Source organism: Clinocottus analis, unplaced genomic scaffold (assembly GCF_023055335.1).
Source record: "Clinocottus analis isolate CAN_PGR_092001 unplaced genomic scaffold, fCliAna1.0.p SCAF_9, whole genome shotgun sequence".
In the NCBI taxonomy this organism is placed as follows: Eukaryota; Metazoa; Chordata; class Actinopteri; order Perciformes; family Cottidae; genus Clinocottus; species Clinocottus analis.
In genome coordinates this window covers 6,767,113-6,781,491 of record NW_027176251.1, presented here as the reverse complement: position 1 = coordinate 6,781,491, position 14,379 = coordinate 6,767,113, and the positions used below count along the sequence as shown (strand labels likewise).

Here is a 14,379-nt window from a genome sequence, read left to right as displayed (position 1 = left end):
TCCAACACAGGCCGCGCATTCAGCTGACACCAGTGAATGTAATCAAGGCTTTCAGTTTCGGATTAACAAACCTCCAGAGTGCTCACACTGTAGCGGTCAGCACTGGACACATTTATTTGAATTAAATAATTAGAATTTTTATTGAACAATATGAAAAGCAAACATTGTTTGAAATTGAATTTGATCCTCATTATCTTCAACTAGTTTTACTTAAGTTAATTTCAACAATTTCAGTGATATGAATTACTTGATGAAGCCCTGATCTCTCGTCATGGACGAGCAGATGAACAAATGTCTTCAAAACTCTTCCTGAATATATTGGAATATGTATTTGCTAACCGTGGGAGTTGATCATTTGCTAATTAAGTACTTGGTTGTACCTTCCTGAAATGTTATAGTTTTTCTTCCAGGGGCACTGGAAGAAAATGTTGTACATTTCAATGCACTCTTGAGATTATATTTAAGAAGGATTATGAAGAAAACGTTGTGCATTTTAGTTAAATGTTTAACCAATTCAAAACCAATCCCTTCCTACGGGGGCCAGACTGAACGATTGTGATATAAAACTGTAAATCATAGCTTGTTTTATGAAAAAAGTAATATACAAGTGAAATATATGGTTTGGTACATAAGAAAATTAAAATGTCACAGATTTCACTGTCTTAATTTCACTGTATTTATTTGACAATATTAGTTACTAGCTGGGCTACTTTGCAGATTCAGATTTTTCATACAAAATATGAATCAACTAACAAGCTATGGTTTATCATAAGTAGTACTTTATCAAATTAAAGTAAATAACGTACTTAAACTGTGTTCCACCTCAGCTGCAACATTAAAGGACATTAATGCATCAAGATTTATAATCCAATGATGTACGCCAACTATAATATATTTATTTGAAATGGGCCAGTATGCATAATGAGTTTTTATTTGAATTCCTTTAAAACTAAGTGACCCATACTGCTTGTATTATTTGTCAAAAATTGGGAAACTCAAGTAAATTTGTTCTTGTAATGCAACAGTTAATAATTAAATCAGTTGATGATTTTTTTGCGGTATAGGTTTGTGCATCAGGTCAGATTCACTTCTTAACTAAATAGCATACTCACCATCTTCCCAAATAACTCATGAGCAGAGATCGAGTTTTAATCACTTTTAAGGTCCTAACTCATGGAACTCTGTGATTAAAGTTATATTTTGCTTAAAGTCATATGAGACTTTTAGAGTAGACATTAATGTCTGTGTTATTTTTTTATTTATTTCCCATGTATGTATTTTAACAGTTAATTTGTTTTTGTTTCTAATTTCAATTAAGTTGTGCCAACCAATAAACTCCTTTGTTCTTATTTTCATTTCTCTGTGTTTGCTTGATGTGCAAATAAATTAAACTGGGGTGTTAAAATACCCCAAGAAAGCCAGTAAAGTATGTGTTCCTGGTCTTTCCCTCTGTATTTACATCAGGCCACATGAGTACACAGTCTTGGTCAGCAGCAGTACATGTCAAATGCTACGTCCACTCGGAATTGTAACAGTAAAAGTTACAGGACAGCAACAAATCTCTGACATGAACTAATGTCCTGTGTCAGCTCTATACTGCCCATCTCCATCTGCATCGCTACACCCCACTGCACAAAACCCAGCAGCAGGGCCACTGATGCAACACTCTCTCTACGCTGTTGTTCCCGGAGGGCACAGATAAAACAGCAGCACTCCCGGCCAACAGAAGCCGCATCCACCAGAGGAAACGTGTAAAACAGACCCTGCCTCTCTTATAGGTCAGGACACTGCGGTTTGCCGAACACAAGACCTATTAAACGTTAGAAGGAGCCCTGCCAAGGCCTGATGCTGCAGTGAAGATTGCAGATACACCTCCCTCTAGTGGTGAATGCAAAGCTCTGGTGATGGTCATTGTCATTCTGGGCATTGCCTCCCCATTGATCCTCATTCAGAAAGATAGAACACTGCAGCAGTGGGAGAGTGCAACACTGGAGCAGGATGGATGCAGTACTCTGTGTACATATGGCAGCTTGCACTTAATGTATGGGAGTTTAAACAATTTGAACGTTCCACGGTAAAGGAGTTTGACATAGAAATAACTCTCAAAACACCGGCAACGAGAGATTTCACGTTTATTGTGAAAAATCTTCTTCTTTTTAGACAATGACAAAGGCACAATAGGAGAAACACAGGTGTAGATAATAACATCAAATGGCCTATTTCAATTTAGGTGAATTGGTTTCAGAGTCCTGCGATTGTGAATGTGTCACACGGGACATTGAACACAACAGAGCCAATGATAATGTTGTACAAACAAAAACAACACCCCATATTCTATGTTTTTGTTATTGTCATAACCCCATAAAGACCAAAGGCAGGAGTGTCCCGTTACCTTTTTACTCTCCCAGACTGTCTGGAAATCTCTGAGCCAAGGCTGATTCTCCCAACAAGTTGAATCTTTAAATACAGGTCACAAATATATACTTATATGTAAAATAATACATAAAGCATTAACTTACACAGCTGGGTGCTGTAGTTCTTTGCCAAGATCATGAAACCATTTAAATGAAGTAGATAGTGTGTTTATAGGGGACTATTTTTGGCTGCACTAGCTTGTATTTAGGACACAAGAATTGTACGTATGGGATTGACTGAACATATAAACTACAGTGCCCATGGTTGATTTTGGACAACAATACAGAATTGATTAATTAATTGTGTTGGTCGTTTTATGGCTTTATGGATTTGTTGATGATGAGAAAAATACAAGATGGAGAAGAGCAAGACATAAGACCTTTGCTCTAATTGGTCGAATGTCCTCAACATACTTTTCAACGTCAGAGTAAGAAATGGTTGCAGCTGTAATGTGCACATGTGTGGTCAGTGTGCGCATGGCTGCATACACGAGAACACATGTGTGCAGTTTAGTGTGTCCAAGTGTAAACCAGTACTGCTGACAGGGCCACTCGAGTGATGTGGAGACAAGATTGTTCACATCAGCATACTGTAGATTATTGATGGCCCTATACCGCCCGTGGACACGTTCCATCAATCTCACGTGATGGAGGAGCAGAACGAGGCGGCACAATTAGAAGCAAAGTCATTTTAAGGAACAGACACACGTATGTATGTTCAAAACGGATACTGGAGATTAATCAATTTATCCTTGTCATGTACCCAACAATGTTTCTTTCTCCCTGTGGAAGTCAATTTGCGAATGGCACGGTGGCTTTAACAACAATCTCTTCTAAAAAAGGAGCAGGAACTTGACTGTTTTGGACATTGTAGGTGTTTATTTTACCTGTCACAGCCTACAGCCTGTTTCGTCCCTTTTCTCCGATTCTCTCCTGGTCTGTCTCTGTCCCTGACTCACTCTCAGTTTGCATCAACCCCCCCCCTCCCCCTCCCTCCCCTCCCTGAGTGTGGCTGGCCGCTGGGGTTGGCCTGCCTCTCACTGTGCCACGTATGTAACCTAAACTGTGGCGGAGCAGAGCAGGGCTGGGCCACGAGTAAAGCTTTCCACAAGACCAGACTGAATCGCTGAAATCTCTGGATCTTGTTCAGTGAGGAATGAAATGGAGCTGCACAAGGATTTTATTTTCTAAACCATTTGATTTTGAGGCTGTGTCGTCCATATCTGCATCTTGCTTTTGTAAACGCTTTTAACTTCCTTTTCCCATCTTTTTGTTTTGACTTGCAGTTATTTTGTCCTTCTCCATGTTTGTCCCTCACTGTTGCTCTTTGCATCTCCGTTTCCTTTCCACTCTGTGTCTCTGTCTCTGTGTCAGATTTGCACTTACCGCACAGTATATTGTGTTGCTGTAAAATGCGATCCTGGCCCCTCTCATATAATCACAGACTCCTCCTTCACCGTCACTTAATGTCATTAACAGGTGGCTGTCTAAAATAGACACACACACACACATACACACACACACACGCACACGCACACACACAAACAGCAAAGCTATCTATCACAGATACAGACATGTTTTTAATCATGCTGGCATCATGTGACCGGGCCACCTGGCAGCACCGCTGCTCATTGATTTAACATTCAAACATGCGTGTTGTGGGAACAGGGTGCTGTTCAGATTGTAGATGGCGTCTGAGGGGAAAGCAGCAGTGCAAACAAAAAAATGTAATCATCAACAGTATTAACCAACCAGGCTGCAGCCCCCTCCCCTGTTACACTCTCTTTCCGTGACCCTCATGTACCTCCCTCTCCCCCTCTCTCTCTCCCACTAACTCTCCCATCAACACTCACCCCCTCTATTAAGTTTAAAGCGTCTCTTCCTTCCTTCTGAACAACACACCAAACAGGTCAGACTTACTCTTCTTTTCACTGAGCTGGTTGTTAGCTGTCTTATGCCCACATGTCACACGGGTGGCTGTGTCTGTCTTTGGTGAAATGGTAGACAGAGATCCTCATTTTCCTCTCGTAAAACGCCCCTGGGCGTATAAGTTTATCGGCTGCTCAGCGGCTGCAGAACTTAAGTCAGTCCATTATAGTTTTGGTTGTAGCATCAAGTCCAAAGTGGGCATTTCTCTGTGTTACTTATGCCTTCCAGTAAAGTAGCATGATGTGCTCTGACCCCTGCGATCATCCTGTGGTTAATATAAATGTAATGTGATCAAGGTTTGTAACTCTATGACCACTAACTTGGCTGTCGGCAGCTGCTGTCTTGATATTCTTTATGTAACAGTTAATGTTGGAGGAGTATTCAAATGCATGGCTGCTATTCTAAACCCTGGATCGTTAGAGACATTTAATAATGCTTAGCTCATAATATTAAACGATTATATTCCTTTACGGAGCTTACTCTAAATTAGGATCAGGTGGTAAACCTATATATTTATATTGTTTATCAACTTTTGGCAAAGTAATATCACGGTGATGAATCTTATCATATTGTTCTGCAAATTTCTGCTGTCTCCAAGCAAATTGGAGGCCTGTATGATGATACATTGGGAATATCCTGCAAAACTCTATAAATATACATACAGCATACTGCTTGTTGTATTTATATACTGCAAAATACTGCGCAGAAAATAATGACACTAAGTGGCTTCATGTGGTGCATTGCCTACAAAACCCCTGATGCTGCCAGTGCAAAACTCTGTGAAGTGTCTAAATTAAGTGTCCACCAACTGTGTGTGGCCTGCTGCCTTCCTAACTGGACGGGCCTCTTGCCTCCACTATGTGACCTGGTGGACTGCACTGCAAAGTTAATTACTGCAGCCCCCTGTCTGTCAGAGGGTTCAGCCATGAATTATCACCTCTCATGCACCCTGTGCAGAGCAGCGACACCGTTGTGCCCTGTCACTCACGTTGTTTGAACTGCTCCAGTGGCCTCTTGCTCACAGTGTGGAATAACAGAAACAACTCCATAAGCCTGGACCCACTTACAGTGAATATGCCACACACACCCACACACACACAAACACATACAAACACACTTACATGCACTCTCAAAAAGACAGGCATGGCTTCAGATTCCAAGTGTTTGCTGGTACACGTAATGCAGGATGGGACGTATTTGTGGCAACCCATTATCCCCTCAGATCAAAAGGGGATCTGTGTCTAAGCCAGAGATAGTGTACCTGTTCGGGGAAGAGCTCTGTTGTCAACTCCTCTGGGAAAATAGAAGATGGGCGGTCCAGTCTGGCGCTGTGGTGTTATCTCTCACCTTGAACCCACTCCACCCGACTCCACTGGCTCATCCAGCCCAATTGTTTCTTCATCTGAAGCAAAATCTGCCTTTCAGGGGGACGCCATATGGCTTATCTATTGTTGGCTGAGAGCATGTCATATGGCTTTTAGGAAGGGAATACTGTAGATGCTGATAAAGCTCTTGGAAATTAAATATTACGCTGGTGATGAAAGGATTTTTCTCTTGTGAAGCATATGCTGGCTGCTCTTTCATCTTTCTGTTTCATCTCTCAATTTCAGGGGACTGGACAGAAAACAGACACTGGCTCTCCTGGTCCTTGCCTCCGTCTCCTCCCATTTCATAATTTCCTTACTTCATCCACCCCCTCCCCACCTTGTTGTAGCTCTGTTCATATTTTGTTCTGTCTAATTGCATTGTTCTGCCCATTTGTTTTTACTTCATCCTTTGTTCCCCTGACTGCTTTTGCTCAATTTTACCATCTATCAAAGGATAGTTGATAGCTGTGTCTCCTCTTTTTTGTTTACTCTTTTTAAAACAAGACTTGCTGGAACCTTTTCCACACACCTCTCCCCATTTTCTTAAGCCTAAGTGCTCTGTTCTTTCATCTGGTCTTCCTCAAGCTTGGCCTTGAGATCAGTATGTGGTCTAACTTCTTCGTACAGCCGGATGACGATGGTCGTATCGGGGTGCCAGGGGCTGGACAAGGTGGGGGTTTAGCTGGGGTGAAAGGTGGAAGGGGACAGAGGAGGACCCACAGGATGAGTGACAGCCAGGAGGGAAAGATCAAGCTGGCCTTCTTTGTGGCTATCATTGGAGTGACCCTAACAGTGTTGGGCATGGGGACAGAGTTTTGGGTGGAGCTGGCCCAACCAAAGAATTTCAGCAGCAACCAGACCTGCCAGATGGCTCATTACGGCTTGTGGAAGGGCTGCATCCACACCCTATGGGTGGCCGACATAGACCCAGAGAGGACGAGCTGTGGCCCTGCTGAACTACCTGGAGGTGAGACTTCTGACTGGAGTGTTTGGGTGTCCAAGTGAGTTTGTGTCTGTCTGTCTGTCTGTCTGTCTGTCTGGTCTGTCTAGAAGTTGAGCAGGTGAGGTTTCTGGAGGGCATATGTCTGTTTTGCTTCTCCAACTGTCTGCTCATGTATGCTTCTCTGCAAACTGAATTGCCCGGCCATGCAAGTTTACCTTTCGGCTGCCTCCACGTTACAGTATACGTGCGTCAGTACGTCAAAGGACATTTCTGAGAGGAAGCAAGTTGTTGACTTTATTGAGAGAAAAATGTGTACTCTTAATTGCCAGGATTTTTCTTTGCTATGATCACTGATGTGAAAACAGAGGGAGCCGACAGAACAGTAGTATAATGTATGCCCTCTGGGAATACACTTACATCTGTAGGTATTTTATCTGAGCCAATAACAGACTAGGGAAAACTAAGCTAACACTTAATAAAAAAATAATTTCGCCAACAATCCGAGTAACATAGCGATGATGATAAACATTTAACGCAATTTCCCCTTGTATGAATGTATATGCACATCCCCTGTAACCTTGTGAAGGGATGTACAGTAGAGAGGATAGTTGTGTATGTGAAGCTGTCTGTATACATATGTATCTAGGTCATTCTACAGATAATGTGCAAATTGAATCATTAAAGAAAAACGATGCACAGAAACAGCACCAGCAGGACCACAGTAAAGCTATATTCAATTCTAATGCTATTGTAACAACACAAAGCAGCAGGCAGGTACTTGTAGCAATATACAATATAATATTTGTGATTCATAAAATTGTCAGTGTAATGAAGCATTGATTTCAAGTTTTTCCCTTGACTGGGTACCTAATCATCTCCTGTTGTACACACAGTACAAACAGCCATGTTTAGAGTTGTGACAGCTCCTTTCTAAAAGCACTTTATTCAACTTGACCACGGTTAGGTTCTCCAGAGGGCGTTGATTATCTCCACAATGACCTACTTCTGTCTGAAAAGTGAGTCTGGAGACCGAGAGAGGCAGGTATTGGTAGAAATGAGATAGAGATAGGCAAAGTAGGCTTTCGAAGGTTTTGCTCTTGGAATAACTGCCTCTATCAGAGACAGAGCAGAGCATATCACATATCACATACTTATATAAATACTATCCGCATGCATCACCTTGAATAATGTGTCACAACACTGTTTTTCTAATCAGATGTCAAGGGCTAATTAATTAATCCTACCAGTCAATATGTTCTGCATTGCTGGCTGCTAGCATGCACATATATATATATATATATATATATATATATATATATATATATATATATATATATATATATATATATATATATATATACACTGTATGTGTGCCTATGAGATGGTCTTTTGGTGCGTGAGAGCAGTCAGTATGTTTCTGACAATCTTTCTCACACGTGCTAACACTGTTGGCCCACGCCGCCCGGCACAGATGGCCGTGGGCTTGTCATGTTTGGAGGAAAACAACTGTTTTTGCCATCTCTGCTTCTCCATTTCACATCGCTGTTTACGTGCCTTTGGCTCCCGTCCCGGGAAAAGTGCGGACCCGCCGAAGCCGTGCCTGTCATCTCAAAACCAGCTATCCATCTTCGCTGTCAGGGACGTGACAGATCAATAATTATAGCCTCAGCAGGGGAAGCAAGAGCAAAGGCAGTTGACTGTGATAGCATAATGTGTTAAAAATCAGTAAGCTAATAAATGCTGTGTCTGCTTCTGTAAACATGTTTGCAAATGTGATCAGACACAAACATATTTGTGTGTGAAACAAATGTGTGACTGTGAGTGTGGGAGAGAGAGAGAGTGTGTGTGTGTGTGTGTGTGTGTGTGTGTGTGTGTGTGTGTGTGTGTGTGTGTGTGTGTGTTCACAAACATGTGGTCATCTTGGACCACATAATATTCAGTTGGTGAAAGTCATCACTGCGCTTGTGAAGCCAAGTGGAATCTGACTACTTCACAGTTTTTGTCTAAATATAGAGAGGGGGAAACGAAGAAGATGAACAGACAGGGACTGAGGGAGAGTGTATGTCTAATGCAGTATTAACCAACCCCTCTGTGTTTCCTTCCCCTCTTGACATCTCCTGCTCACCTCCTTCTCCATCTGTGGCTACCCTCTCTTTTCCCATTTACTCACCACCCCTTCCATCTGCCCCCCTCACTCTTCCTTTTCCCCGCTATCTCATCCTTTGAGCCTCTATCCATATTTCCTGCTTCCCCTTCATCATTTGCTCATCCCACATATCCCCTTCCCCTCAGTCTTTATTATTGTAAAGCCACGCCTCCCCATTTCTATCCTCCATCTGCCCCTTCTCTGTCTACCTCTCTTTTTCCCCTCTGCCAACCACGTATTTTACTGTCTTTCACCCTCTCTGGCCGTACCATATGTGCAGTGCTGGGCAGTGTGTGTGTGTGTGTGTGTGTGTGTGTGTGTGTGTGTGTGTGTGTGTGTGTGTGTGTGTGTGTGTGTGTGTAGCAGCGTGCGTCTCTGGGTATTGCAGCTAATGCTCGACACTTGGATATAAATAGGAATGATGCCTGGAAGGACAGAGTGCATGGATGCATAGGAGGCACATAACAGAAGACCAGCAGCTATCCATAGGAGAGAGAGAGTGTGTGTGAGAGTGTGCGTGTGTGTGTGTGTGTGTGTGTGTGTGTGTGTGTGTTCTCTTTGTGTGATATTTTTATTTTCCCACAGAAACCAACTGCACCTACTTCAAATTCTTCACCTCTGGGGAGAATGCAATCATATTCAAGAAGACAACTAACAAGAGTGAGACATTTTAATTCCTTACACATGCAGATGCACACCAACGCTTGCATTGCAGTGAGTATCAATAAACACATTTGCTAGGATGCTCGGAGGACTACGCTGTTGGTTTTTGCATGTTTCAGCCCATTAATTTCCGCTGTCACCCATTTTGCAAAGCAAACCATAAGCCCTCATACTGATTAATGTGTTTACCTTACTGTCCAGGCAGCCAATGGCTTCAGTGCAGTTTGAAGATCAGCTGGCAGAGAAAGATACTTACATCACATTGTGAATTAAGTCATTTAGCTTTTGATAAAGCGTTTTGAGCAGGGGACTGTTTTGATGACGCATTTGAGGAAAGTGAGACACCTATTATATAAACGCTATGAGAACAAATCGCAATCAGAAGGTGCAATGTGTGCGTGTTAAACCCAGAAGACATACACTAAGCAAAGAAACCATGTGGATTACGGGATGAAGTTATCAACCAGACTTAAAGCGTTAGGATAGCAATGCTCTTTTTTTGAGTTGGTCCATACCTTTGGTCCAAACTTGAAAAATCCAACAACTGGATGGATTGCCTTGAGAGTTTAGCTTTCTACATGATCTATCAATAATATATCTTTAACTATTGGAAAAGATTGCTATGAATTATGGTACAGACATTCATGTTCCCCTTGAGAAGAATCCATTTGATATAAAAGTCAATACTTCGGCGTGACCAAATTCCTGCAAAATTGACATTCCCATCATTACTTTATATTTTGTTCTGATGTTTTCATGCTAACATGCAAACTCAGAGGCAGTTAGTATAAAACAAAACGTGTCCTTTCATAAATAGATTGGGATAAAGGGGATGGGAGACGAGTCCTCCAGTGGCTCATAAGATCCTCTGCAGCTTGTCTGCCGCTGCTGCTGCTCAGAAGCTGGGGGACCGTCAGCCTGCTCTGATTACCTGATTGGCTGCAGGTGTGACCAATATGTGGCTGCAGCACCTGAACCTGATGGAAGACTCTCTCTATCGCCTCCCTGTGCTGATACGTTTGGCTTTTTCCCTGGTGTGCCACAACATATGTAACCTTTGTCATTGTGCGCGTGTTAGCATCTATCTCTGTGTGTGTGTGTGTGTGTGTGTGTGTGTGTGTGTGTGTGTGTGTGTGTGTGTGTGTGTATTTAACCTAAATACAGCCTCACAGAGCCGCTAGCATGACGTTTGACTCTTCAGTCTTGTTTGTTTGAAAGTGGCAGCCAGCTCGTAAGATGCCAGGAAAGAAAGACTCATCAAAATACTGGGTGGTGCTAACTACATTAACAAAATGTGTTTGGTGACAATTGTTTCCCGTTGAGCAAGTTTTAAGTCATTTAAAAATCGTATTGCCGTACAATTGCATTAATAAATTGCTGCTGTGGATGATAAGAAAGAAAAAAAACACAAATCAATCTGAAAACTGTAAAATGCAGCTGGGCAAAAAGAAAACCGTTGTCTTTTTGTGTTATTGATAATAATAATAATTATAATGATATATGTGTGAGTGTCAAAAAAAATAAAACTGGCACTAGCACTGGTGTGAAAAAAATATCAGCGTTTTGGGTTGCACCTGTTCATCTTTGCAATGCCAAGTATTTTCATAATCAAGGCTAATTTATAAGCCAAGTACAACCAAACTTTGTGAGGTAGTATATTATTATATTTTACAAAACGCCCTGCCTTCTGTCCTAAATATTTCTCACTGCATACAACTACAGATTTGCCTAAACTAATGTTAACAAATTATGGCATCTAGACTAAACCCTTTTCGTCCGGCTCTCCTTCACAGAGCTGAATCTCGCAGCAGCTATCTTGGCCCTTTTGAGTCTGACCATGATGGTTATGGGCTCCATCTGTATCGCCATGTCCCTCAGCAAAGGAGTACCCTTCTTTCTCAAGCCAGCCTCCTTCTGCTTCATCCTATCAGGTGGGTCCTCACTACTTTAACTTTAACATTCGAGTTCGGCAATATCCCTAACTAACTGATATTTGGCAAGATGATTACTTTTCATTCATCAACAGTTGTTTGTGAACGTTAGCAAGTTATCTTCTGTTCTTTGTGTGCAGGTGTGCTGGTCCTTCTCTCCATAGTGATATTCCACCAGTCTGTGCTGGCTTTGCTGTCCAGTGACCACTCCGTACCTCTACACCATGAGCTCTCATGGTCTGTGGCCTGTGTGGGCTCAGCAGGAGCCATCCTTATTTTCGGTGGATTCCTCTTCATTATCCTCTCCCTTCCTTTCAGCCCCTGGCAGAAATGCCTGCCACACAAGAATAGCACCACCTAGCAATACATACAGTATTCTTGAGTTCTTGTTTGAGAGCAAGTGGAAACGTATGTTTCTAAAGTGACTTTACTTGCTCTTGGCATTTAATTTGTCAGAGAAGTCATACTTAAGTCTTAATACAAGCTATGAGGAGAAGTCAGCAACACATTAGTGAGGGAATGTGCAAAAATTGTTTCAGTGTTTTTTTGTTGTTGTAGAAAATAGATGGGGGAGCCACAGAGCTACTGCTGGCTGTCTGATGTTTAGCTCTGAGTTGTGTTTACCTATAAAAGTGTCACAAATAGGCCTATAGCTGTCCATCCACACATAGTCTTTCTAGGGTCTTTAGAGGGTGTAAACATAGGCTGTGTTTGGACGTCGCATACTGATTATTTGTCGTAGAGGGTTGGACAGTTAGAGACAGTTATGGACATTTAAGTGGCCTATAGCAATCTACTGCAAGTGGACAGTATAAACAGAACTACTAAGTGTCCACAGCTGTCCATGTAAGAGTCTTTATCTGTCTTTTAAAACTATTACACATCAATGCTTAAAAAATAAATCTGTTTTACGGTGCAACAATGCTGCTGTTAAGGTTTGGTCTGGCATAAAAAACACCCGGTCAGGGAAAGATCGTCACACTTACTGCGGCGGCTAGCATATGCATATGTCCTTTTCGGGTGCTGATGCTGTCATTCTTCTTTAGAGGACAGTCTCAAAGTGAGACATAATACAAAATATGAGACTGTAAATCAAAGGTTTGACGAAGTCAAAATGATGAATACCAAGTCGGAAATTTTGATTTATCATCCCATAATTATGACTCGAGGCTTTTCCTTTTTTACGCACATAACTTTTCATACCTTTTTTCTGGCGGAAATGGGCTTCCAGAGTTTAAAAGTCCTAAAGCGCCATCAGAACGTGTAACCCGCAGCATAGCAACATACCATGTCTGTGATAAAACAACCGATCAGTGTAAAGGAGGTCCTGATTACTTTCATAGAAGTTACTTGTCATATGTATATAAACGGCAATGAGTATCCTCAATATTAGAAATAACTACTATGAATATTTTTAACCATTATTATTTGATTAACACGAGGCTTCATAATTATTTATTACTTACGTGTGTTTTGCAAATATTGGGTGAATGCTGCTTCAGTATGAATGCATGTTGAATGAAATCAACAGTGAGGAGTGAATAAAATACCATTTTGTATATCAGTGAACTGTATGGACTCATTTATAAGCTCAACTTTGTACATAAACTGAATGCCTGTGTTTATATTGTGTGAATGGTCCCTGTATTGCTGTCTCCAATGACATTTGCAATATGTATGCAGTAAATACACTTTAGTTTTGTCGTAGGATGCTCACCTTTTCTCTCTACCAGGAAATGCAATTTTACAAAATATATGCTCATTTCTACTGATATAAATGTACAGTTTGTGGCACCAGTTTTGCTCATTAAATGGATTCGACATGAAATAATTGCCTTCCTTTTGTTGCTGACATGGTAGCTTGTCTGTTCTCAAACTTTCACCCATTTCACCCCTTCACAGTGTGACTCCTAACCTCTTTGCCAAAGATCCACCTCTTCCAAACCCTCTCCTCTATATTTAGGCCGGAGCTCATCGTAATGCATTTCACTGCAGAGGTTGGGAAACCTTATCCTTGAATTTAAACTATGTAACCCTCCCCCTATCCTGCCCTCGTAGCTCCGTGCCCCCTCCACCTCCACCCCTGACCTCAGTGCGTCACTTTTCCTGTTGTCTCCAGGCGAGTCTGTTGGTCACAACTCCTCCACCCTACCTCCAACTAGCCCCTGTGCCCCCGCAAACACAAGGACAATGGCACGATCAGATCAGATTAGAAATGTCCCAATAACTACTCTAGCACCTGGCCTGCTGGGGCATGAGTGGCACCTGCCCACACATGCTTTTAACTCTCAGTGGGCAGAAACCAAATCCTAATGACACACTATCCTGGTTGTATATATAGCTGTTAATAGTTCCACTGAGACTGTCTGACATGTGGTACACAGCCACGGTAGCTGCATGTTTTTACATCGAAATGGGCTTCCCATTTGTAAAATATGATATATCTGTCCATATATCATAGGACTGAAGGACTGAAGCTGTGGTAGAAGGCGTTGGCAGCCTCGCATCCTTCCTCCTTTAATCTCAGCTGCATCACTGTGACTAAGACTGTAGGTATGATAATAGCATGGGAAGGCTCTCCTGATAATAGGTCCTCAGGGTCCAGGAGCACAAGGAATCACAGGTCTGGGAAGTAATATCTCGTGTCTGAAGATTCCCACTTTCCTACTGAACAGTGATCAACCCTCTAAGTTCAAGCAAAACCTGCCCAGTGGACTTGATGGGAGCAAAGCAGAACGTCACAGTGCTTTATAATTGTTCATTCAAAAACATGCATGAGGGACCAGATGGGACCATGAGGAAAAAAATGATATGAACAGGTAGGGCACAGAAAAGTACACTGAATTAACTTTTTCATTATCCTATTTGATAAATACTGCCCATCTGGCGCTACCCATATATTTGCAAATATTATGAGTCTCATATCTGACAGCGAAGGTCGAAGTCTTTTTAGGATCACAGCACACCAAAGATTAGCTGAAAGACC

At 41.9% G+C, this 14,379-nt stretch overlaps 1 protein-coding gene across 1 annotated transcript; it reads left to right on the top strand.

Annotated features, from left to right (window-relative positions):
* The first annotated feature begins 4,244 nt into the window (after positions 1-4,244).
* Positions 4,245-13,209, top strand: cacng6b (calcium channel, voltage-dependent, gamma subunit 6b). The gene is made up of 5 exons (XM_068570755.1): positions 4,245-4,323; positions 5,954-6,677; positions 9,385-9,459; positions 11,256-11,393; positions 11,534-13,209. The coding sequence occupies exons 2-5, from the start codon at positions 6,314-6,316 to the stop codon at positions 11,752-11,754; spliced, it is 798 nt and encodes a 265-aa protein (XP_068426856.1). The 5' UTR covers positions 4,245-4,323; positions 5,954-6,313; the 3' UTR covers positions 11,755-13,209.
* The last annotated feature ends 1,170 nt before the right edge of the window (positions 13,210-14,379 follow it).

Coding starts and splice junctions, on each gene's coding strand:
- cacng6b (XM_068570755.1), top strand. CDS start 6,314: ATGTGGTCTAACTTCTTCGTACAGCCGGATGACGATGGTCGTATCGGG. Junction 9,460..11,255: donor CAAGAAGACAACTAACAAGA/GTGAGACATTTT, acceptor TCTCCTTCACAG/AGCTGAATCTCGCAGCAGCT. Junction 11,394..11,533: donor CTTCTGCTTCATCCTATCAG/GTGGGTCCTCAC, acceptor CTTTGTGTGCAG/GTGTGCTGGTCCTTCTCTCC.